This window comes from Anopheles funestus, chromosome 2RL, assembly GCF_943734845.2.
Source record: "Anopheles funestus chromosome 2RL, idAnoFuneDA-416_04, whole genome shotgun sequence".
Lineage (NCBI taxonomy): Eukaryota > Metazoa > Arthropoda > Insecta > Diptera > Culicidae > Anopheles > Anopheles funestus.
Window position 1 is genome coordinate 65,215,524 of NC_064598.1, and position 26,544 is coordinate 65,242,067.

General features: G+C 39.3%; 1 protein-coding gene and 1 long non-coding RNA gene across 4 annotated transcripts in view; one reads left to right on the forward strand and one right to left on the reverse strand.

The window, feature by feature from the left end:
- LOC125765562 (serine/threonine-protein kinase GL21140) overlaps positions 1–25,389 on the forward strand; it is a 29,374-nt gene extending 3,985 nt beyond the window's left edge. The window contains exons 2-11 of one of the 3 annotated variants that reach the window (XR_007418565.1): positions 18,931–19,343; positions 19,462–19,686; positions 19,825–19,951; positions 20,116–20,533; positions 20,610–20,707; positions 20,791–21,057; positions 21,140–21,289; positions 21,362–21,639; positions 22,159–22,447; positions 23,434–25,389. Coding sequence is in view for 2 of the 3 variants with exons in the window: in XM_049430854.1 (XP_049286811.1) it covers positions 19,093–19,343; positions 19,462–19,686; positions 19,825–19,951; positions 20,116–20,533; positions 20,610–20,707; positions 20,791–21,057; positions 21,140–21,289; positions 21,362–21,639; positions 22,159–22,228 (1,884 nt within the window). In the remaining variant the exon portion in view is untranslated. Of the gene's footprint in view, positions 1–18,930; positions 19,344–19,461; positions 19,687–19,824; positions 19,952–20,115; positions 20,534–20,609; positions 20,708–20,790; positions 21,058–21,139; positions 21,290–21,361; positions 21,640–22,158 lie in introns of all 3 variants that reach the window. The other 2 variants (XM_049430855.1, XM_049430854.1) reach the window with 2 other exon arrangements.
- Positions 7,779–8,658, reverse strand: LOC125765612 (uncharacterized). The gene is made up of 3 exons (XR_007418568.1): positions 8,540–8,658; positions 8,339–8,472; positions 7,779–8,240 (listed from the first exon to the last, which is right to left on the reverse strand). It is a non-coding gene; the product is annotated as an uncharacterized LOC125765612 (long non-coding RNA).
- Positions 25,390–26,544: the final 1,155 nt, after the last annotated feature.

Consider the following 26,544-nt stretch of genomic DNA (forward strand, 5'->3'; position numbering starts at 1 on the left):
CTTCTTGGCTTAACGACCTTACAGGTCACGCCGGCCATTTCTGGCTTACTAGACTTATTTTACCACGTAGCCGGATAGTCAGTCCTTGCTACGGGGGGACGGTCCGGATGGGATTTGAACCCGGTCCGGCCGTGTGGACTGGCGTGGTTTATCACATGCACCACCGGGCCGCCCCGGTACATATAAGCAGTTTACAAAAAGAATAATAAATACACCAAAATAATCCAATAGACGAAGTCAATAAGCTGCTCTAATTTTTAAGCACACTTTCTGATGTTGCAAAATTTTAACTTAGATAAAATTAAATTTACAATTTCATGCTTATTGATGTATGGAAAAGAATCGATGTGTTAACAAGCAAAAAAAGTTGTTAATGCATTATTTGCAACTTGCCCTAGCACTAGATGGTTCTAGTAAGATGTACGATCTTCCAGGTCTTCGCACAATCTTCGCTCTACTGATTTGCGTTGTATAACACGGCAATTCAATAGCTTCGTTCGCACACTTCGGACTCGAGACTCATCTGGTTGTTGCTCACCGATGTGTGCCTAATGATTGAACTTTATTGTCTTGCCATTGAATATTGTGCTTCCTGGCGTTGATAGTTTGCCATTACAGCACGACACATTAAAGTATGTTTTCTTTCGGCGCACATACGCGTCTGCTTCGACGCTATTTATATCGTACGTGTAGATAGAAAATAGTAACATGTGTTCTAGTGACCTATAAAAAAGCTGGAAAGGGACACAATTTTGTCAAACTAATCCACCGTTCATACCCACCGCATCACCGGTCCGCTTATCTATGTGACTTTTTTATTTGTGCAATGATCAGATCAGTCCCCGGAAGGGGTTGGGCCACTGGGAAGGGTTTAGATTGATTTGTTGTACGGTAGGGATACTCTGAAGTAGGTTTTACTGCACCCTTCTTTCCACCGGTAGCTTAGTGACCTAATGGGGTGTGCCAAGGTGGAGTCCATCACTTGTGTTAGACGGTACCAGATTAGATGACCTTTACGATGGGTGTTACCTTGCGGTTGTAGATTTCTTTTACTGAATAGGTGAAGTTTCTTTTTCTGCTCATAATTTTTCAACCGTAAATTAGGAATTTTTGCTTTAAACCTAATATAGCGGCACACAAAAAGGAAAATCATAATTATCTTCATATTGTCCATTGCCAGTAGTGTAGATTTTTCTATAGTTTATTATAGGAATATTAATGAACATGTACTAGAAATTAAGAGAAGTATTAAATTAAAATTATTTGCGCTTTAAATAAGCTTTGGTTTATGTTTCACCTATTCCTATGCCATAAAATTTACCACACGTCTGGCATAAATTAAAAAAACCCAGTGAACCGAAGTACGAAACGAAAACCATGGAAAAGTGCAACAACTGCCGCAATGCTCAAAAGTGAAATGTACAAAAAAGATATTGATGATAATTTAAGGTGTCATTAAACGATTCCGTTTTTGGGCGGTATCCGTTCCTTTCACCTTCATTGCAGCACTTTCATATCGTTATGGTTTTATGACGAAGCGAACGAAAATCAGTTCAATTTTCAATGTGGAATTTTCGTGCTGTGAAAGAAAAAATGAGATTGATATATACATAAAGGAAAATGAATCCAGTTTGACGAACGCATTTTATCGCTTCCCATTGGCTGCACTGATGCAGTTCGAAGCATCCCAGTGATGAATGATGAATACATAAAAACATTTCCAAATGAAGCTTTAGAGACAGAAAACAGGGACATTCACAAATGGACATAGTTCACAAACGGCACTTGTCCCTGCAAATGAAAAACCTTGGCCTTAGCAGCCAAACTTTGCCCGTTCGTATCGAAATGGCTTATCTGTTGCCAACATCAGATGCAATGGGACACAAATACACCACGAACGTACGATAAAGCGTGATCGCTATCGTGGCAGCGATTGTTTGCCGGTTTGTCCGCAGTCGAAGAAAATGTATGCGCCGGCTCAGCTTATCTCAATAACGATATGACCATTGCGGTGGAGGTTTTTCTTATTGTTTTTTATGTCCCATCAACCTTTTTTTTTCGCTGTCCATAACCTAATACTTGTAGATGGAATAGACACAACCTGCCAATTGTGTAGAACGTAAAAATAAAGTAAGAGAAATATTGTTTTGGCATTTTGTTTTTTTACTGTTTTTTTTCTCTTGCCTACCCAAAACCGATAAATCGTTGATAATTACGCGTTTTAACTAGTAACCTACCTTAACCACAACCTTCGCATGTATCCAAAGCGAACAAAAGAAGGGGTGAAAAAACTAAATTAATTCACTCGATCATTTGCAATCGTGCAAACCGTCAAAAGGGATGTTTTATGGATGGAAATACTTTCTCCATTCCATTACGCCAAACAGCGCGGGGCGCAACCAATTGCGGTCCGGTACCGTATGGCGATCGGTGCGGAGTGATTTTTGTTTCGTTTTGTTTTGTTGAACGAACTTACCCATTTGCCGCATAACGAACGGCCACAGCGCTTAGCCATATCCGTGCGGAAACTTGTACAAAAATAGTGAAAAGTCCCAAGTCCATCTGCCGCAACAGTTACCCGGGGCCGGAATTGTTGATGGTTGTCGATTGGTAGCGAAGCGGGGAGTAAAGTTGGACTGGCAAAGCGTGCTCCATGATTGATGAAAGATGTCACCAGTGCTGTCGCAAAGCATTCGCAAACTTATGTTTACACGATTTACGCAAATACACACCGACTTCGGAGGTATCTTGCATACCAGAGCACGTCTCTCCAACGTCTAGTGGCCGTAGTTTATTTTGCTGCGCTATACTTCTTATCATAGGGAACGATCGAATGCTTAATGACTTGCGTTCAATGTTCGTCTGCGAATGTTTCATTCGAATATGGTTGTTTATTTCGAGTTAGCTTGCTCCTTCATTCCAATTCCGTTCCTTGGAGTGTCATTTTTTGTTAAGCTTGGTTGCGCAATTAAAAATCACTGCATTGAAAAAACAAACTCCCCAACAATTACTTGGACACGTGGACGATACCGTGCACTGATCGATCTTCGTTATGCGCCAAAAGGATGTTTTTTTCTTTCTTTCTTTCGTTGTTCTTCATCTTTTGACTTCACCAGTTGATCCCAATTGCTGTTCGAGCCCAATTACCTACACGCGGTAGCTTCTTTCCCTTCGTATCCGCGTGAGGGCTGCGACGGTCTTGACTTGGAAAGTGTTCGTGACGTTAGTCAATATCTTGAGTTGGTTGGGATAATGTTAGACTCTGGTAGTTATATGCAAGTTTCTATTGTCTATGTTGATGGTCGTGTGACTGTGGTTGTACGACCGGTGTCCAACATTCGTTCTGGTGTCAATGCTCCTTATGATTTATGATTTCGCGTTGTAGCTAACTTTAGCTGAATCGTTGGCTGAGTTCTATTTGGAACGGTGATCCTAGCTTCCTATATGCATGCACACACGAACTCACCTCGTACTATTCATAGACGAATAACCGTAAAGACAAATAAAATTTCACAATCACGAACAGTCTGAAGATTGAACAAGCAACATCAATTAAGGAAGTTGCACTGGATCGCAGATTAATAGCTACAACTTATGGACTCAAACTATATCACTTGGGAGACGTATAAAATTGAGGGATTTTTTTGACAAAGAGGGTTGTCATGTATTTTTAAATACAAACAAATATTATCTATTGCTTCACACATCGAAGTTGATGCTGAGACTAGATAAAGCATTTATAGCCGCAGCACTCACTTACGTCACTGAGACATGCACTCTGTCCAAAGCTGACTATTAGATGCATTTGCGAAGAGAAGAATTTTTGGTCACTTCTGTGCGGAAAGAAGATACGAGTATGGTTAGAATAACTATCTCTATTTGTTGTACGATGCTTTAACTGTTGTTCTGGTGGGTTCGTTATGTCATTAGAATGATACCGGACGACCTGGCCCATTAGCCTATAGCCATTCCGCCGAATGGCTGTATGAATGAATTAATGAATTAGATCTTTCCAATGAGTGAGTTAATTCTAATCTCAACAATGAGTTAATATAATTCCTTTGCAATGTAATCCTCTCAAAGAAATTTAAATATCTAATAATTTAAAATGAATGTGAAAGTTACAATACGCTCATAAACGAGTCATATTCCTTTTGAAAGAGTCAATTAATTCATTATAAACTATTTATATTTAATACCAACGTTTCTTTGAGGTGTTGTGATCTCAAAATTTTAGATAGAATTAACTCATTTATGTCAATCACTCATTCAGAGTTCAACTTCCCTTAACGAGTTATTATTCGCATCTCTAGTGTTGATTCATCCGCCTGAAGGGCTTGATGATGCGAGTGTCAGGCGGAGACGATCGAATGTGAACTATTCTAAGGACTCCTCCAGCTGACCGAGTCTATGTAGTGTGCATTAACGTTACAACGCTTTTCGATTAATTTAAACTGTTACACCATTTTTAAACTGCAACAAACTGCGTTCTTGGAATCGAAAAAACCTATGTTTTTGATACTTGGACCAGGCCGGTGGTGGAGGTGACGAATATTTCGAATTTTGCATAATTTATAGTATTTTAGTAGTAAATTTTCAAACATTGTATATTTTTATCAATGTTCGTTTATAACGTTTTACGTCAAAGTTCAATGGCATTTTATTTGTACGAGTTAAATTAATATTATATTTAATAATTATATTTTCCGTTTGATTATTGGCACCGCCGACAAAATCGCTTGCAGTGCATTCTCAAGATGATTTCAGCATATTGCTTAGAAGGGCATCATGTAAGCTTGTTACGGCTGTGCTTCTTCTCAACCAGTGCTGCCCACTTGGCAGAAATCGCATGAGAGGGGGGAAATTTCTTCATTCTCGCTACCCCTGACCATCACTTTCGAGCGATCGTACGACAAACTCTCACTCCACCACACTACCTCACTCACACACGCTCCTATATTCTATGTAAACCCTCACCGCAACCTGCGTCACCAACCCACCCCACACCTGAACGGTCCCATACTCGAAGTGTTAGACAATTTTGGTTCCACACTTTGAGGCCTGTCGAGGAGTGTGGCACTATATTGTTTTTCGCTGTCTCCTTTCTTTCACTGCAAAATTGCTTTTGCCCTGTCTTTGGCGTATTCATATGAGTTTGGCCTTTGCTGGAGGCGGAGGTGTGTGCGCAAGCGTTATCGTGTTTTGTGAAGTGATTCTTTGCTCCGGTAAGTAATGTGAAAACTAGTGATTGTGATTAGTGAATTAATTCTAATCCATGTGTTTTGTGCGTAGTGAATCCCATCGAGTCGATCAGCTGATGGAAAGAGTTTGGCAGTGAAGCGGAAAGGGTGAAGCCGGAGTTAAACCGCAGGATGGCAGGACAAATCACATCGGAGAGAGTGCTGAATATTCGACGTCTTGAGAGGTACGCATTTTAACACTCGAAATGAGTTAAAGAAAAAAAACAAAGTGTAAAGATTTCTCATGTCTCTCCGTTTTTTTTTCTTCTATATATTTACAGAAACCTCTGCCGAACATAGGAACCCCATCCCACCGTCCGCTTCGCAGAACGCTGGCAGTTTTTTTTACCTGTTCGTCGCATGATGAGCGTATGTGCAATAAAAAAAAGGATCGTATGTATTTCCTGGTAATTATTTCGTTCACGGTCGTGGTGTGTTCGGGACGAGGGTGTCCCGAATGCAGCAATAGGAAAGAAAGGGAAAGCGAGAAAGAAAAAAAGCGAAGGAAAGAACGGGACAAAATAAAGCTAATTTTTTGGCTTCCAGGCTTATTATAAATAAGCTTGGGAGCTTCCATGCTTGCAAGCTTGCATGCTCGTATGCAAGCGTACATACGCCCCGTCCCCTATACCCGATTCCCCCACCCCCGCGAACGATCCACGAACGAGGCTTACTAAGTTGCTAGTAAGCCTTTAATAAGCCGGCTAATAAGCCTCGATGTCGTACGACTTTTGCCAAGTGGGTGGCTTTGTCTCACTTTTATGAGCTGGCACGATTTGCTTGTTCAGTTGCTGCTTGAGGAACATTGTTTGCATGATGAGTCTTATCATCCGTTCGCAAAGAGCATGATGTGCCACCGTAAACGGGTGGCTTATTCAGTTCGGCGATATATAATCTGTGAAACCATATCGTATCGTAAACGAGGTAGCAACAGTAAAGCACATAACTCCGACCTTAAACCACTTTTGAGGAAATATGGTAATTATGCTACTCACACAATTTTATCTCTTTTCCTGTCTACATACCGTACATACTTCGTAATCGTGGCCTTTTTTGTAGTATTCTTTTGATTTGTCCAGTTGAAAAAGGTTCAGTTCTCCCCAGCGGAGTATGAAGTTCTATTTGGTGCCCTGTAGTACTCTGGTAGCGTCACCACGGTTTTGGCGTGAAGTTTATGTTGACGTGAAAATATTTCATTTTTATTACGCACACATTTCCGCACCTTGCATTTGTGGCGCTTCTAGTTCCCTTTTCTTATTTGTTGGTACTCGTTGTGATTGTGTTGATAAAAAGAAGGCTTCCGTTCACTTGTTCGCCTAGACCACACAGGGCTGTCGCAGTAGGCCACCAGTAGTATGACTGCAGGGCTTAACGATAAGTTTCATGGGAGCGGTCGTTCGCTTTTCAGTTTGTCCTACTTTATGCAGGTGTAATCGTCAAAATGTTCTTAAGCTACTTTTCTAACGGATGGCAACATCATCAACATCACAACGAACGGCCACCTAACTTGGCAAACTGGGCATGAAACTGAGATTGCTTGTCGCACACCTGATAATGAAGGATGACGAACGGTAGATTGCAATGTGCCGTGTGTGAAACCATTTGCCGTGGACCACATACACACACACAGGCAAACACACCGCGCCATGTGGCACAATGTTTTTTATGTTCCATTCAAAATAGCAAAAGCTCCAAACATGGCATCAAACATCGCTCGAGTGGTGCTGTGTAGTACGTGATTCGTAATGTAGGTCAATAGTTTTGTTCCTACTTCAGGCCGGTAAATCATTTCTTATTCTTTACTACTTCGTTTCGCCAGCAAGCAATTAGAAAATGTGTACAACTAATGAGGTTGTCATTTAATGTGTGTTCTTTATAGCATTTTAATGTAAAAATTATAATGTTGAAATTAAAGATTTGATTTATTAAAAAATGAAATGAAATGGAAATTAAATGTCAACTACATGGAAATGCAAATAGGCTGCGGAGAACGCACTTCCAGGAATCGCGCAGGCGAATATGAAATATGCGATCATTGATATTGAAACACCCCATACGTTGGCGAATCACCCAAAACTGTTATAGAATCATGTGCCATTGATATGGAATGTCAAATGAGCATGCTGTTTACATATGGGAGGATTGAAGAGTTGAAATGTAAAATAATTTTTTAACGAAATTTGATACAATTGTTTTCCAAAATAAGGACTACAGTTTATTATTAATTATGGAATATAATCAAACATATATAACAAAATTTCATCCTTTTCAAAAATTCAAAGAATTTCTTGAATGATAAAAATGTGATTTTTTTCTTTTTTTTCTTTTCTTTACTTTGTTTTGATCTCTAAATGATTAAAGCAAAACGAGGAAACGAAACAATGTAACCCCAACTGTGTACGCTTTATGGTTTCTAACGATGAGTTTCTTCCGGTGGGTGCGGGCTGGAGATATCGCCACTGTGAGAGACTTGATTTCGTTCCACAAAGGACGGTTCAAATGATGAGTCAGAACCGCGTGGTGCAAACACTTGAACCTCCCACTTGGCAAAAGTCGTACGACATTGCGGCTTATTAGCCGGCTTATTAAAGGCTTACTAGCAACTTAGTAAGCCTCGTTCGTGGATCGTTCGCGGGGGTGGGGGAATCGGGTATAGGGGGCGGGGCGTATGTACGCTTGCATACGAGCATGCAAGCTTGCAAGCATGGAAGCTCCCAAGCTTATTTATAATAAGCCTGGAAGCCAAAAAATTAGCTTTATTTTGTCCCGTTCTTTCCTTCGCTTTTTTTCTTTCTCGCTTTCCCTTTCTTTCCTATTGCTGCATTCGGGACACCCTCGTCCCAAACACACCACGACCGTGAACGAAATAATTACCAGGAAATACATACGATCCCTTTTTTTATTGCACATACGCTCATCATGCGACGAACAGGTAAAAAAAACTGCCAGCGTTCTGCGAAGCGGACGGTGGGATGGGGTTCCTATGTTCGGCAGAGGTTTCTGTAAATATATAGAAGAAAAAAAAACGGAGAGACATGAGAAATCTTTACACTTTGTTTTTTTTTTCTTTAACTCATTTCGAGTGTTAAAATGCGTACCTCTCAAGACGTCGAATATTCAGCACTCTCTCTCGATGTGATTTGTCCTGCCATCCTGCGGTTTAACTCCGGCTTCACCTTTTCCGCTTCACGGCCAAACTCTTTCCATCAGCTGATCGAATCGATGGGATTCACTACGCACAAAACACAAGGAATAGAATTAATTCACTTATCGCAATCCCTAGTTTTCACATTACTTACCGGAGCAAAGAATCACTTCACAAAACACGATAACGCTTGCGCACACACCTCCGCCTCCAGCAAAGGCCAAACTTATATGAATACGCCAAAGACAGGGCAAAAGCAATTTTGCAGTGAAAGAAAGGAGACAGCGAAAAAACAATATAGTGCCACACTCCTCGACAGGCTTCAAAGTGTGGATCCAAAATTGTCTAACACTTCGAGTATGGGACCGTTCAGGTGTGGGGTGGGTTGGTGACCCAGGTTGCGGTGAGGGTTTACATAGAATATAGGAGCGTGTGTGAGTGAGGTAGGGTGGTGGAGTGAGAGTTTGTCGTACGATCGCTCGAAAGTGAGGGTCAGGGGTAGCGAGAATGAAGAAATTTCCCCCTTCTCATGCGATTTCTGCCAAGTGGGCTATTGCACTGATCATTGCAAAAAAGCACACACACCAGGGTGGAAATAGAATAAAAACGTTGCTCATATAAACGATCGTTTGCGATCATCATACATGGCCAGTAATCTCTATGTTGGATGGTGGAGAAGGACAAAACAAACACTCCGTTGATGTTTAAAAGCAATTTCTTGCAAACTTCCTGGTCGTATACGAGGTGTGATGTCCATTCATCTTGACAGGGACGCGCTATTGATTATGCAAAATAAACCGGTTGTTCGCGCAGAAATTATTCTCGCGATACATCTCTTCAGGGATGGTTTTGAATGTAGGTTTCATTGTCTTTATTTGGTGCGAAGTCGTCTAACCTTCAACAACCTAACCAATGTGTGTGGAAAACGCAAGTGAAAGAGCCAAACGGGTTATTGATGTACGATTATTATGGGGCCAGGAAGTGTCGTCTGATGTTAACCGGACTGTTAGAACGAAAGGGAAATTGAAATTCCCTTGGCATTACACTAATGGCGCACTTGCTAGTGGTACTTAGCAACACGAAAACTCCCCAATCCATCCATTTGATGGTGGTGAAACTTATACCATTTCCACCACATTGGCTTTTCAGTTGAGAAAGAATGTTTTTTAAGAGACAACCGTAATAGCAAACGTGGCAACATTTACGAGATTCTTATTGTAATGTGATAGCTCACGCCACCAAACGATAGACAACCTGACGTCACACATTTGGGCTTGGGTGGCATCTGTGCCACTTTCTACGCCTTCTGGTGTAAAAATGAAAAAGTGTTCTTACTCTCGTATGCTAGGGACGACAGCAGTCGCGTCGAAATTCCAACTGGCTGAGTCATGAAATATGAAGTGTGGAAAGAAAAGGAAGTTCTAATAATAAATATTCATGCCACTCTCTCCCTGGCCGGTGTCAATGTCAGACGAAGAGTCAATTGTAATGCCATGGTCGTTTAACTTGCTTTGCTTGGGAATATCTGCAACATTCATATCTGAATATGAATTATGTTTTGAAAAGTGTATTAGAATGGATTATAAAAAAGATCATCAAATTTTAAATTAAAATATTTTTGATGTATTTTTTGAATGTCTTATTTCTATCATAGAAACATTTTGGCTTACATTCATTTCTACTGCTTTTTTTTTGGTTAGTTGCGATCATAAACGCTTAATCATTGGCTAAACAATTTGTGCCTTGTCTGTTTAGAAAGCGATTTGAAAACTCGATTTGAAGATTGTTTGCCTTCCATTGCCGGTTCTACTCAGCATGTGATGTGAGGAATGTGGCGTACCGGTGCGTATGCTCAACACACTTTCGTAAGAAAACGTCTAGAAGAAAACACCATTGGCGTGGCCCCCCAGTGAACTTTGGCCGAGTTTCAGTCATAAAGGGTCGCCGTTCAATGCTTTTCATTCACACCAGGTTGTGGTAATGTGACTTTTATGTGTGCTTTCTTGACTGAAGCCAGTGGATCGTGGTTTCTTTCTCGTCGAAACGGTTTTGCTTCACGGTCGGCAGAACACAGTAGGAACCATTCTAATTCGAATTGATTTTTGCTCGGTCAAGTGGTCAACCGTTTTGGCAGAAAAGCCCTTCCTTTCGTTCTTTTATGGGAGTAGATGCCTCCGACCACAATAGCCGTAATGAAATAATTAATTTACGATTGTAAGATATGGGTTTATTATAAATAAAACAATAATCAGACAATACCCAACGGGGGAGCTCCACAAACAAAAAAGGCCCCATTAATTCACGCTGCATCAGTATATGGTCGAGAAAGAAAGGCGGAAGATATGATGTACGCATTTTTATCAGCTTCTGGCATCGTGATCAGTGTCAACAACCTTTTCACACATTAGCAAACATTAATGCTCTAATAACTGAACCACCTGGTCCGTGACAGGATTGTATGTGTACGACTTTTAACGATCTTCTTTGGTTAACGTAAAAAGTGCAGAACAGATTGTGCCTGCTCTGTGTGTGTAATAACGCCGTTAATCTGTCAAAAATTAGTTTCTTTCTTTGTAGCGTGTGGAAAATGTTTCGTGTCAATTACAATAACTGCTGTATAGTGTGTAACATAACTATACGATTGCCTATTTTTTTAAAATAAGATAAAAAATTTGAGAGATGCATAAACATGATTCTAATAAGTTATACTTAATCATTATTTTTGCATATGTTTATAAACGTTTTTATACGGTTAAAGACTAAGCATTCTACTAAAAATAAAATAGCTCGTCTTGTCTTGCCTCTTTAGTGGTTCAATGGAAAAGAGAACTTAATTTGTAGCTAGTAAATGAATGAGTTTTATGTTTCTTTAAAAAAAATACTTTTATGCAAAAGTATTGTCTTGGATAGCTCAGTCAGTGATGTTTACAAACATGTCGGAAAGTTGCTTATTAAACATTTGTTACAAAAAAAATTTGTCCCAGAATTGCTGATATAAAAAAAAAACAAAAATCAACTTCAGTTTTTACAGAAAGATTTCAAATGGAAGCATTCATTAGACGTTTAATAAAATATTCAATGCTTACTTTAAAACTCTGGTGTCCCCTTTATTTCTTTTATATACCTACATACAGTTTCTCTTACTTCTTCCCTTAACGATCTCTAATGTCATGCCGGTTATTTTTGGCTTACTAGGCTTATTTTACCACCTAGCCGGATAGTCAATCCTTGCTACGGGGGGATTGTCGGAATGGGATTTGATACCCGGTCCTGTCATGTCTTTGATGTAGAGGTCTTTTAATCATTGAAAAACATTTTCATCAAGCATTTGAAATATTCGTTTTCTTTTCAAAATATAAGTTTTTATATATTTATGTTACCAACTGTAACAGCATTTAGTATCAACGAAATGTCGAGCGCTGAGGTCTGTCGTACACGTCATAATCAATTAGAGAAGATCATCTGTCCTGTTTCGCCTATGCTTTCGTGCCTATGTGGAGAGATCCGCTTGTCCTCATGCCATCATACATTATTGGGGGATTGTTTCTTTCTCAAAATGTATCTCTAAAATTATGTTACGTGTAAACCACCCATTAACCATTCTTTCAGTGTGTGTTGACTATAAATTCTTGTGGCAGCGTTTGTTCGTGCTTCGAGATGATATTATGTAAATTGATGGCCGTTAGAATTGACTAGTAGAGGATAGTGGCAATTTTTGCCAAGAGTTAGTATAAGTAGAACACTAGCACTTTGCGCACTGTTCGGTCTATCAGCTACATTGTTGTCATGTTTAATTAAGATTCTATTAGAAGCGAAACAACAGGCCAGGTGGTCATCGGTAAAAAAATTACGATGGTAGAAGATTTATTTTGAAATTGTTAAACTTTGGTGCAGTTTGTTGTGGAATATTTTTTGTTTTACTTTCTACATGTTACTAATTATTCTCAACACCTATTTCCTGCAGAATAACATATATTCTGTTGGCGGCATTCACCTTCAAGCTTCCGGCACAGAACGAGAGAGAGAGATTACCATGCACCTCCATAATTTCTTCATTACTGTGGGATTTAATTTATCTCTCCTTGGACAAACAAATAAACACGGCCATTTAGCAGATTGTTTTCCCCACCCTCCCAGCCCTACGCTTCGGGATCGTCCGTTGGCGACGCTATGGTTCGTCCATCTAAATGCCAAGCCAGCAGTCAAGCACGAACCATAAACAAGAACGCGATTCGGCCGGTCGCTAAATCGTCTAGAACGTGAATCTGGGCATTAACCCAACATTTGCTCGAAACGGTTCGGTACCCGATACCGGCGCTGGCTAAGTGGCTCTCGTTTCGTTTCGTTGTGTGCGATTATGGATGTATGTGTGACTTTTCGTTGTTTTTCGGACACTTCCGGTGGTGCGGAATGTCGAGGATCCGCGCTATATACGCGACAGGTACGCTGCAATCAGGAAGAAGGCTTGGACGAATAAATGGCAAAATGTTCGTTATCGATCCACTAAGGTATGGATGATAGCCTCGTTCCGATGGTGCTTAGGAAGATGAAATTGAACCTTTGCCAAACCAGCCCATTCTGCCTTTCACACTCACCTGCCTGTAAGCTGGAATCCGGTCGTTCCTGACCGTAGGAAATATAATTTGAAAGTATGCAAAAAGTGCGTCGTTCATCTTTTTTTTGCCAAAGGATTGAAGCCGCGAGTGTGGAAAACGATTGAATGGAAAATATTACAGGTCAATGGACTTGGTTAGAATAAAATTGGCAAAAGGAAAAAAAAGTACCGGCTGCTGTGCCTCTAAAAGCAGCGGTAAATTTGGGAAAGATTTCGGCTTTGGAAAACCCAGAAACAGCTGGGAATGAAGTCTTTCGGATCGAAGAAGCGTAAAAAGAATGCTTACACACCGCCGTACCGTAAATCCCTCAGGTGGAACGTTTATTAATATTTTGATATTTAACACACTACCAGCGAAGGGGAGAAGTAGCTGCCATGTTTAAGACTGTGTTTCATTTTTGAAGGGGTTTGGTTTAAAAAAAAAAGTTCATCTTTTTCGGATTTGTGAGGCTAAAGACTTTGCCCCGTTCCCCCGGCGCTATCTGCTCGTGGAGTAACACTAACCCCTACTTAGTAAATCGGAATATACACAGGCCAAGAAAAATAAATATTACAACGAACAAAATGTACACCCAAAGCGGTTGTTGTGTTGAGTTGAGTCAGTTGCTCTTATTTGCTCAGGCGACTGCCGGCGACGACAGTGCCATCTTATCAAGACGACTGACCGGCGACAAGGTTAAGGATAGCCCGGTGTGGCCTAGACCCGTCCAACGTTGCACTGTTGTCGTCGTTTGTATCCGTCCGTATCATTTCGAGTGACAGGTTATGAATGAATATTGATCAATTGATAAGGGTGAGCTGAAGCAGGAAGCTATTAGTGATGGAAATTGCACCCTTATGGTTGCCGTCCCATTTTGTTTTGTGTTTATGTGTTTGCTAATTGCTGTTTTCATTATGCTTTGTGTGTCAAATTTTATATTGATACTTTTTATTGAATTCAAGGTAAAATAAAACGTCTTCAATAAAATGAGATTGTTACAAATATTCTAATGCAATCAAACAATTTTTGCAAACAATAATCGTGAACCACTCAAAGCGGTTAAATGTTAAGAATCTGCTTCTCATGCTTATGAAGTTCGTAACCCACGCGATAACCTACATTTAAGATTATGAAACATTTTTGATGATAGGAAAAGCCTTTTTTATCAACAAAAATGCCTTCCTCATGCTCTTCCCGTTGTCATACGTTTCTTTAAACGAATCTGCTAAATAAGCATTTCTGTCTTGTCTACATACCGAAGTCGTCTATTTTTTCCAATATGGTTTCGGAAGGGGTTGAAAGCATGACTATTGCCGGACTTTATGATCTATCGATTTTTTGTGGCTTTTATTTGATCCCTCCCTCCCTACCCCCTATCTCTTTCCAACCCTAGACAGTAATGGATGATGATACCTACGTTTATGATTGGTAATACCTCGTATCATTAAGTTGTGTAAGAAAGCACACAAAACCAGGGTGAAGTCCTGTGGCTTATGCTACTGTAACCGTGCAGTCGCAGAGTGTTTTCTACTACCACTTCACTAGTCCTTATTACACGCATAAGCCTAATTTTTATGTTCTTTATACCTTCGCTGGCAAAACAGTTTATTGAAGAGATTATTAAGAAGCAAGGTGGGGCGTTTTTTTTTCCTTTTCATTACCAACTCCACTGCAATGGTAAAGCATTGACTGCCCCATAGCATGACGGCGATTTCAGGTCGGTTTTTCGTTTGTGTGGAGACAGCCTCACAGACGGCCACACGAAAGTGGTCTAAAACTAATGGTATTAATGATGGTTTTCGGCTACGCTTTCTCCCAAAAGCCACATCGGAAGGCTCCGGAACGGTGGTTCACTTTTCTATGCGGCGTTTGGCTTACTTCTCTTGCGCGGAACTGGCAGCAGCTCACTCCACTCACTGCGCTTGATTTCGTTTTTTTTTGTTCGAAAGGGAAAGCCAATCCCATCCCAATCCCCCTCGGCCGAGCATTTTACCGATGCACCAGCGCGATTGTAATTGCTACCGGGTGCCGTGACGCTGGTGTTACAATTAATTCTAATCGAAGTGGTTGTAAATCATTGGTGTGCCGGGTTGGAAAAATGGTGCTGCACGGCGAGCGTTTCACTGCGGTTTGGATCGCAAGGAGGGAAGAAAGATATGTCCAGTCAGTTCTTCTACGTGCGAGAGTGGTTCGGATCTGGTTTGTCAAACTCATCGCGGAACTTATCAGAACAGATGGAATCGAATGTTTGCTAGACGCGATGCAGAAAAAATACTACACATCCGTCGTATTTTTCTTGAACTGACGTTCCGCATGGAAGGAAAGCCATGGGGCGATGGAATGTGTGTTAGCACTTGAGAGCTTGTTTATATGATCATCATATTGATTGTTTGTATTTTGCTTGTAACAGGCCAATATGTGTGCACATTACCAATCTGATTGCTTCCTCTAGTTACTTCATTTTTTTACTGAAGATTTAGTTAGACCAACAATCTAAGTTGGTAAAACAGTGTGAAACTGTACAATTTAAAAGATATTAACTGGAAACAATTAAAATGTCTATGGAAGAAATAATTCTTTATCATGTCATTTCAATCTTAGGGCGAATGAGAATGAATTGCAATTTCTGGGTTTCTTTGCTTTATTTACATTTTGCTGTGTAGTCAGATCTTTGTGCATAAAATTCCAGATTTTTCATATTTATTTATCATTCAGTTTTATACATGTAAATGTTTGTAAAACTGTTCTCTACTCTTATCTTAAGCTTTGCCAGAAGTTTATGAGACAGTCCGTTCCAAAGTTCGCCGAAAAGTGAAACGAGAACTCAAAACTTCAAATGCAATTTTCTCGAAAATATGGTTTGAAAGTTGGTGTACATCATAACTCAAAAATGTTTCAGTTTTTAATCTTTTTACTATTTTATTATTTTATTGAAAAAAATTTTTCTCAAAACACTGTCAACTTTGTAACATAATCAAAAAAGACTATGTACGATGAGAAGTTGTTAGTGATGAAGGGAAAAATATCAATATTTTTCATCCTCCAATGCGTTCGTCCCTTATAATGTCCATAAGGGACATCAGAAGATTGCGAACAGAGGAATGCCCACAGAGGTGTCTGGTATAATGATCAAAGTAGTTAGGGCCAATGTGGGACAAAAAATACTTTTTTGTAGTCGGAAAACGGCAGCATGATAATATATCAATACGGCCATTCCGTTCTTTTTTTTGACTTAGTATTTAAAATGGCTTAACGCAGATCGCTCAATAATTCAGAACATTGTTTGTAAAATTAATATTAAAAAAGTTTATTACTCTTTTTTAACGTTATTACAGCACCTAAGAAATATGATGAAATTTCCCCAAATCCATTCGCCATGCATGATGGATTAAAACAATAAACAAAGCTTGCAATCAATTTTCTCCCCGGTTAAGTAAGACATAAACCTAACAAACCTAACTTCCCGCTGTACATTAAGATAGTTTAGAGGTCAGACGGCGAAACCATGTTTATCTGGCAGTGGATCTAACTCGTAATGTTATCGTTTCTTAACCACGATGCTTCTAAAGTGTGAAGGTCTCTAAAGACATCGTACGATCGTCGGGGTTTTGCTACTTTCGCTTCGCACAATTCACTACGATGCAGGTGGTCAGTGAATTAGCGATACACCACCCAGCGAGCGACGATGGTTATGCAGTGCGGGCGCGATACGACGGCAAACAACGATCGATTCCATTACGCCATCGAGCGAATCCATCAAATTGTACCAAACTCTATCCACCCCTATCGGAAGCTCCCGGTCTAATGTGATGTATTACGCATTTTTTTCTTCTTATTTAGTAACGTTATTCCTGTGCCGTTTGACCGTAGGTGGCAATCCGTATCGTGTACACTAGAAATATGGGTGGATGATGGTGGTTATGTAAATCTTGTAGCTAACTAAACCAGAAATCAATCACGACTAGTGTGTGACCATCCCAACTGTTGAAATGACGCACAAAATGTACCGAGTACGGGTAGATAATGGCCAGTAATGTGCAGTTCAGCTGTACTTAGTGCGGCAAAATAAAAACTGCAAGTGCACACAAAGTTCAGTTCCTCCTTTTTAATTGTAATTATTTAATGAGCATTTTTTCGATTGCTTTTTTTTAATTAATCGGTAACAATGAAAATGCTGGTAAAGAATCCAACAAAGCAGTAGATGCAAAATAGGAAATATTAAATTGTTTGTGTTTGTAAACTGTCCTGTGCAACGTTAGGTCATTATCTCGGGGAAGGTCCATATGTTTTGCTCCGATAAACAAACAGCATAATTCAACAATTGTATGCGTTTGTAGGGTTACCAACTTACGCACATATGGAAATACCAACCAATGTCGCCAATGCACTGATTATCCGTTGGCTTTTACCGACTTCCCGGCGTCATTGTAACAAATAAAATTTGCAATCGTCGGATCATCGTTTTACTTCCGACGTTGTTTTCTACCGACGTTCCCGTTGTAACACGCTGTTTACGGGTATGTTGATCCGGACTAAAACCGTTTTAGCTGCAGTTTTGGTATGCTCGTTTTACCGTCGGACAAGTTTAACGCTAGTAGTGGTTACAAGACATTAAGACACTTTTGTGCGGGTTAAAAGTTTTATGAATTAGCAAACACCCAGCTGCACTTAGTTGTTGAATATTAATGAGCAGATGAATTTTTAAATGAAATACTGACTCTTTTGTCATTTCATTTATCAAGTGTATTTTGTTTGCAAAAATAATAAATGAGGAAAATGTTATAGTTACAAGAGAAAACGGTTGAAGTTGCCACATACTACATCTTGGTTTGGCTAAGTAAAAGCACCATATATTATTTTTTATTTTAATGAATCAGTAGTTACACTGTTTCACGAATTCACAGCTCAGTGTCTCTCGGTATACGTGTTATTGAATCATGCTTTTGTTTACATTTGTGCACGCAATGTGTGAGCTGGTTCAAGGTTATAGTACTGTAAACTTTTTGTGATGGTTAAGGAATATTTGCTTTTGCAGCACAGCTTTTCCTTATTATGTTTGGAAGTATATACTGTTTGAGTAAAAAAAAAGGATTTTGCATTAAAAGCGTAGAATTCGAATCAATGTTTATTGTTCAAACCGTTAAAGATGTTTATTGTTTATTGTTGTTGCAAAGTCTAGAAAAAAAGCTTAGATCAATATATCGTACATGGCAGTGTAATATTTTAGTAATAATTTTCGTAATGTCTTAAAGTTTTAAAATTTGTTTTACAAATGTTCATGTAACACGAACTCTAAATATAATATATTTCTATAATATGTATAAGTAAACATTGAACAATGCGATGGGGTCGTAGTATATAAAACAGGAACAACCTTCTGATGATCATCATTCAAACCATATCATCTGAAAACATTGAGCTTTTCTTGTAATCCAGGTCGTAGTAAAAACCCCAATGTATGGGAAATTTACTTCCACATCATTGACCTCTGTAATGAACATTTAAGTTTTGCAAATTGTACAGCTTAATATGTTTCTAGGAACTGTGTGTATGTTGCTAGCAATTGCTATAATTTCTCACCATTAGTTTGTAACCTATTTTGTAACGAAAGTAAGATTAACGATGTTCCATTTTCGATTTGAAACGGTATACTGAACAACCCATACAGAAGTAGGACGAAGACGTTTGCCATTCCTATTGGTTTGATTTTTTATTTTATACTATTGCATTAACGAATAATCATAAAGATTATGATGATGGGGGGTGAAGACTGAGTGCAGCATGGGTGATTGATAATCGCAATGCTGGCATTGCAAAAAAAATAATGAGAGAAAATTTTCATTTTGGGATCGAACATGCCGGTTAGAAATTGCAAATCTCACTGGCTATATTTTGCATCTGCAAAACGTACGCAATATTGAGTATTCTGTTTGCTTATTCTGATTTACAGATATCTGCTAACACGACAAGCACCGTCTAGTGGTAAATTCTTTCCTAGTAAAGTCACACGAGCGTTCTACGGGAAGTGCCAAGTGGAAAAACTTCTTGCATAAGACGCTTCAGAGGATCAACAGTTACTCTGCTGAACAGGCAGACGCAGTAGCGAAGGGGCATGGAAGTTAGCACCCATACAACTTCGACACTCAGTCGAAGCAACAGCCGGACGAGCTCTAATTCGGAGCTGGAAAAGGAACTAATCGATCTCGATATCAGCGGCGGAGGAAACAACAAATCAAACACACTAAAGAAGCGCATCTCGAGCAGTCGGACGCCGGCGAAGAAAGCAAAAAGGATACGATTTTTTCGTAATGGTGACAAATTCTATCCCGGTAGTACGATACCGGTGTCGGTGGAACGTTATAGGTAATAGCTTCGATCCATTGCATTTTTTTCTTTTATTATTGGAGTATATCATGGTTTTGCCAGGCCGTTCTTTATGAAATAAAAAAAAAAATATCATGGTTTTGCTTTCTATTTTAAGATCTTTTGATAGTTTAACGGAAGATTTGACGAGATTGCTGGAAGACAGCGTAACGCTAACTGGTGCGATACGTGCAATTTACACACTCGAGGGCAAAAAGATCGAAAAGGTGGACGATCTAGAAGATGGCAAATGTTACGTATGTTCCTGCAACAATGAAGGTTTCAAGCGAATAGATTATAACGTATCCAACACAAACACCAAGAATCCCAACAGACTGTCTAGGTATGTAGAAGCGAATGAAGAGTGGAAATAGTAATTTAGCATTTCAAAAGCCGTAATCATGTAATAAATTAATTAATTTAGCATTTCTTGATTTTGATCATAAAAATTTACTTCATCGGTTACATTTTTTTTTTGCAGAATAATACGCCCACTGTCGCCAGTAAAGAACGGGGGCACAAATGGTTCAACGCCGTTGAAAGAGATCGATTCCGTGGTGCATCCCAGGATCGTAACACTCATAAGGAATGGTGTGAAACCTCGAAAGGTAAATATAGCGCTTAAAATACGTTTTGTACGCTTGAAGCCCCGTTGATGGATGTGGCCGGATACGTAGGCTGACCGGGTATGTAAGCTGATTAGAGCAAACATTTTTCTAACCGCGAGTTTGTTCGGTTTCTTCTCCACGATGCACACTGCCCTTCCATCCAGATCATGCGATTACTGCTAAACAAACGGAACAGTCCTACCTACGAACACGTGCTGACAGCGATCACGCAATGCGTCAAGCTAGATACCGGCTGTGTGCGAAAAGTATTTACCGTGTCCGGTATACCGGTGCAACGATTAGCACAGTTCTTCGATGAAGATGATGTATTCTTTGCGTACGGTAACGAACGAGTCGGGCTCAATGATTTTGAGCTGGAAGCGGAGGAAAGTAAAGCCATCGCCGCGCATCGGAAAACGCTTCGCAGCAGTACGACTAGGACGGGACCAAAGCCCAAGATGCCTGTCAAGAGTCACAATGACACGTTCGTTTGTGTGGATGAATCCGCGCTCAACGGTGGTATCCTTCCGGACTCTCTGCCACTGGAATTGCAGGCCAAATATACTCTTGGATCAATCATTGGTGAGTATTGGCTTTGGCGGGGGAAAATAATCCATGGTATATGCTAATCAATTCCCTCCGTTATCTTTCCTACTAGGTGATGGAAATTTCGCCGTAGTACTGAAATTGAAAGATAAGCAAAAAAATACAGAACACGCACTGAAAATTATTGACAAATCAAAATGCTCAGGAAAGGTAAATTTAATGATTGAATCTCTTTATAGGGCTAATATGTATAACAGACCAATGTTTTTTTTTATTCCCCTTCTTTACGCTAGGATCACTATCTAGCAGCAGAAATTCGTGTCATGAAAAAATTAAATCATCCTTATATTATACAGCTAGTGCATGATATTGAAACGATTAAAAACATGTATCTGGTGCTAGAGCTGGTTCGTGGTGGCGATTTGTTTGATGCCATAACGCGTGTGACACGTTTTTCTGAGAATCAATCGAAGATTATGATGAAACATTTAGCTTCAGCGATGGCATACATGCATTCCCTTAGCATCGTTCATCGGGACATTAAGCCGGAGAATTTACTGGTAAGAAACGCGGACGTGATTTATACGTTCGTTTTCAATACATTCATTGATGTTTTGCGTTTGACCTTTATATTGTTTATAGGTGGAGTTGGATAACGACGGTAATGTGGTTCTATTAAAGCTCGGAGACTTTGGTCTCGCATGTGAAGTAACTGAACCATTGCTTTCGATCTGCGGTACGCCGACGTACGTTGCGCCAGAAATTCTGATGGAATCGGGCTACGGTGTTAAGGTATTTATATGGCGACCGTGAAATTAAGCTGCAACGAAAATTATCATTGACATTTCACTTCTTCTTCAACAGATTGATGTTTGGGCAGCCGGCATTATACTGTACATTTTACTGTGCGGCTTTCCTCCATTTGTTTCGCCCGACAATCAGCAGGAGCAACTGTTCGATGCTATTCTGAATGGGTTCTTCGATTTTCCAGCTCCGTACTGGAACAACATCGGCGATAGTGTGCGCGATCTGATCATCAACATGTTACAATCAGATCCGGAACTAAGATTTTCCAGCGAAGACATTCTTGATCATCCATGGTTAACGAGCGACATTGTGGATGATACGCGCGATCCTAATGGGTACCGAATTTTCTCTAATCACGTGTATTAGGGCATGCCTTCGATATTGGTTTTGTGGTAGACAATTGTGTATAGAAAAGTTTTGTTTTGTACTATTTTGTGCGGTTCGTGACATCAAACATCAAGTGTGTTTGACCATGTTTTCGAATGTTTTATTCGGTATCATTTGTGTAGGGCTAGCTCAATACACCCGTTGCCGAACTGGGAGAAGTATTCTGTGATTGAAGTGAACATGCGATTTTATGTATGTTTTTTCTCTTGTTTTGTTCAGTTTTTGTTTACCGATAGGTTTGATTTCATTTCAATCTATTATTTTGTATATTGTAGATTTGTGAAAGATATCAGATTAGTAGTTTTAGAGAACAGTTATGCTACTGGTGCATCGTTTAATTATGCATTTTTCTTTGTCTTTTCTTTCATTCCATAATGCATCACACAATATCCATTCATATGGATGAACAAATAACAACCGTAATGGAAAATCGTAACATGATAACATACGGAAAACGAAACAACTAGAATCGTTCTTGAAGCAAAATGTGACGATCCGCTAGAGTCTTTGGTGGGAATTCCCATCAGTACGCAATAGATGTACCTTTTCACAATCATCTTTCACTTGAACGTTCAATAAGTGGGAGTGAAGTTTCGGTTTTTTTTACAGCAAAAGACTACATTGACGAGTTTTATCGGCAGTGGTTAGCACACATCACGAAAACTCAATCTCGTTTGGAACTCGGACCTCAAACAAATCTCACAACAAAACACAGCAAGTGGTAAAATTTTAAGTGAAATCGGAATACTGGAACAGGTTTGTGTTACATTACAGTAACCATTTATTTTATCATATCTATTTATCGTGCTTTGACAAAAACCGCTTCGGGAACTTTTCGTTTGTAGTTTACACTTAAGGTGTAAGTTTGTAGAACGTGTGTTGCAAATACACAAAGCTACAGATACGCTCACAGGTATGTTTTGTTTTGTTTTGCACAATTGCACCATCACAGATAACGACAAATTATAAACAACTTTAGTTCATCCCATCCGACGCGTCCATACGGATTTTTCCCAATGGATAAGAACAAAGTTATGATACTGACTATCGCTGTTTTCATAAGTTTAGTTTGTATACGAAATACATAGGCAGTAGCAATAGGGACATATTTTTACCATCGACATACAGCGATTTAATATCTATTTATTTACCATCAATAGAATGTTTGTAATGAAAACGCAAAAAAAGAAAACCCGCATGAACAGGATTGCTGAGCAAAAATGTTACTCTTATTCAGTCATTATCGAGAAATTGTGAAAATGTTTTTGTTATTTGCTGGATGTTTGATATTTTAGTTGAGTAGCAATATTGTAGCAATATCGTTTATTATAAGCACGTTTATGGTTTGTTTTTGTTTTGTAAGTACTAGATAAATATTGAGATGTGTCGTTAGCACTTGTACTTGTACCGTAAAAAACTGCAATGTATGTACCAAACTTTCGACACATGACGCACAATCCAAATTTGCTCTAGAATAATGTCCCAATGCGATGATACGGACAACACTATTCATAAAGGGTAGTTTGAAACCCTGCTTTCAATATTGCCACCCAAACCCACTGTTGATGGATGGTTCAGTTTCATCAATGAACATGAAATACACTGTACGCTAAAGTTAATGCGATCTCAAACTGTTCTTTTGTTTTGTACCACTGTTTACTACACGTTCACTGCTGCATTTAGTTAATATGAATAATTTTCCCAACGTTTCACTAATCATTCCATTTTTCTCACATTTGCAGCATTTCCGTAATGAGTTCTAAACGATAGTCTGTAAAATATAAACCTCATAACACACACCCTTTTTAATGTAAGAAAGTTCTAGCTAAACAAAGCTAAACAGAAGCAGCTTAGAAGAGTTAGAATTATAATACTGACAAGAAAACAAAAAATATTGTTTGATAATCATATCACCTTCACAAGCAAACAAATCACTGTCTCACCAAATAGCGTTTTTGGGCATAAATCAACAACAATCTACCAAAAACACCCATGCAGAAAGGATTATTCTATTAATGAACATTTGGCGTAAAATATCGAATGGCCTAGAAAACAAAAGCACCATACTACTGACTGAGCAGAAATGTAAAGGAGAAATGATCACACATGAACTGGATTATGCTTCGCTTTGTTCGGGTGTTCTCTGGGCTGATTGTTGTTATTACATTTCCATCGTGGCAATTAAATTCATGCAAAGGGGAACAAACAGACACTGACATGTTTTTTTTTTCTATGGAACAGTTTAACGCAACGTGCCTCGAAAAAAAATGATATCATCCATTACAGGCAACCAGAAAATGCGCGGGAACGATGGCCATGGTGTCAAGTGTCACCATAAATGCAAATAGATTACGGTTTTATATATAGATACGATATACAGTTTATAGACAGCTTATTGGCTTTTTAGAATCGTTTACGAACGAAATCAGAAAACAATGGTTACAATAGAAGGCAGGAGATGGGAAGATAACACAGTAGGTTTCTCTCAGCCACATAATATCGACGAATTTCAATCTGTAAATCAAGGAACTCACTATTTCGATCCAATTCTCAAACTACTCTACTCTTAATTCTCTCGAAACACGATAAACACAACGAGAACAGCACGTGTTGGTACGTCAATTAGTCTGCAAACTAGCATCCGTAGCATATTATGCATCTGAAACGTTGTAATACACAGAAACCGTCTTCATCATTCTGTCCAGCGAGAAGGCTTTTGTTGAGCACTCGGGACTTGCTCTGTTTTCCATTTTCTGGAGGATCGTTTCCTGCTTGCGTTGGCTTTAAAGAAAGTTTCAAAAGAAATCCTCTGCATGTATGTGGCATGTATATATACATAAGCTTATCAGCAACAACCCAGAAGGACAATAAGATACAGCAGAGTGTGTGCAATTCTTATGGACGGTAAAGAAGAAAATAAAACGATTAGTATTGAACGACAAGCTTCCACGTTGAAACCTACATACATAGCCCACTAGCCTCGCAAAACCAGATTGCAACTGTGCTACAGAATATGAACTAAAGCTACACGGAACATCCATCCAATAAAAAAAAGCAGTTACATAGGCAATCGAAATACACGACACATGCATTAATGGTTACTTACACAGCGGAAAAATATAATCAGCATATTCCGTTAGCAAAAGTAATGCTGTTAGAGATGCGTTTAATTTAGCTGCGCTGCTTTTCTCTTCACTATCCGTGTGCAGACCATCGATAGGGCTGTAAATATGAGAACGAGAATGAATATTATTATCAATGGCATATATCTATCGCAAGTCGTTGAACGATGGTTAAAGCAAAACAAACGCTCGGCAACAGTTTACGGATAGTTTACAAATTAAGTTTAGCTATATTTGCGTGATGTTTGAACAAATTTTGGTTAGCTTCGCCAAGTGATACATAACGATACATTTTTCAACGAAATCATTAGCATTTAGCGAGCACTCTCCCGGTTATGCATGTTGGATGAACCTTCTCGGAATGTAACACTTTAGTGCGCATTTGGCTAACTTCTACGCTTCCGCTTACAAAGGTACCGTACAAACAGGCACAATACAGAAGAGTGGATTAATCAAAAATACATAATGCATACGGCGTTTACAGATATAAACCTAAATCGTCCGTGTAGGACGGAAAGTGAAATCATATATGAATAAATTATTCTATCGTGAGCTATGGAAACCCATGAAGAGAGATCTACACCGGGAGCTGCTTGGTTATTGATCACCATTTTGAAAGAACCGTACACAAAGATTTGCAAATATTAGCACATAAACATTAACACGAACGTGTCAAATTGAGAATTATATTGATATTAGGTTGATCTTACGTTACATACACAAAGTTGAGGTCAATTTTGTGCACTTATTCCACCAGTAATGATTCAGTGCTTTGTTACCCGTTTGTTGTTTTTATATGGTTTGTTTTTACAAAAATTCCCATCTAACCCCCATACAAGTGACGGTAAAGTTACTTCGCCGTGCACAAAACGTAGGAAAAGACCCGTTAGGCACGGAAACAAAATATTAGAAAACGTAAATAAAACACCATCATTTAAAATGATGCTCAATATGGCGACTTTGAAAGCCTCCCGCGTATTAAACCGCAATGCGTACCGGTTTTTTAACATCGATTTGCACTGACGTACAGCAACTGGCCGGTTCCAGATTGAGGCAGATTCACAACCGGCTAGGATGGAGCTAGGTCCAACTGGATTGTGAACGATCGGACGGTGATCGAAGATCTCTGTAACGAAAGAATCGATCATTTCGTTAGTTTATTTTTATTTTAACAACTTCTTGAGTGATACTTTAAGTTATAATTGCCATAGTAAAGCTGATAAGTGACTCGACAACAGACGACCAGTTTGAGTTCAAAACTTTATTGAACAATTCTTCATCGTTTTAAATAACTGAGACTCTTCTTTCCCTTTCAGCTATGTCAATCGTTAGGTCACTTAATAGCTTTCAATTCCCTTTGATGAATCATTTTCCCTTTTAAGCTATAATAGGTGCTCTTCAATATAACAACTATTGTACGTTTGCGTGTTTTCCAAAGTGTGCGCTGTCCCAGATCGAGGCACATGATTGTTTTCCCATTGGGCAACGGAGAAACAAACGAAGGGTTGAAGTTAAATCCGTACACAGCATTCGCTGATCGCTAGAGACATTAAATTCAACCATCGGGGACCGATTTAATTGCGTCCAATTATCTTCTCGGTGGAACGCGGAATCCTTCAAACTATAGCTGCAAGTGATGAGAAAAAATTAGTCTAAAAGCTCACATGCCATGCTTTCAATTTGAATGTTCCCGAGGAATGAGTATTTTGTATCCGCTATTCGTCCATTCTT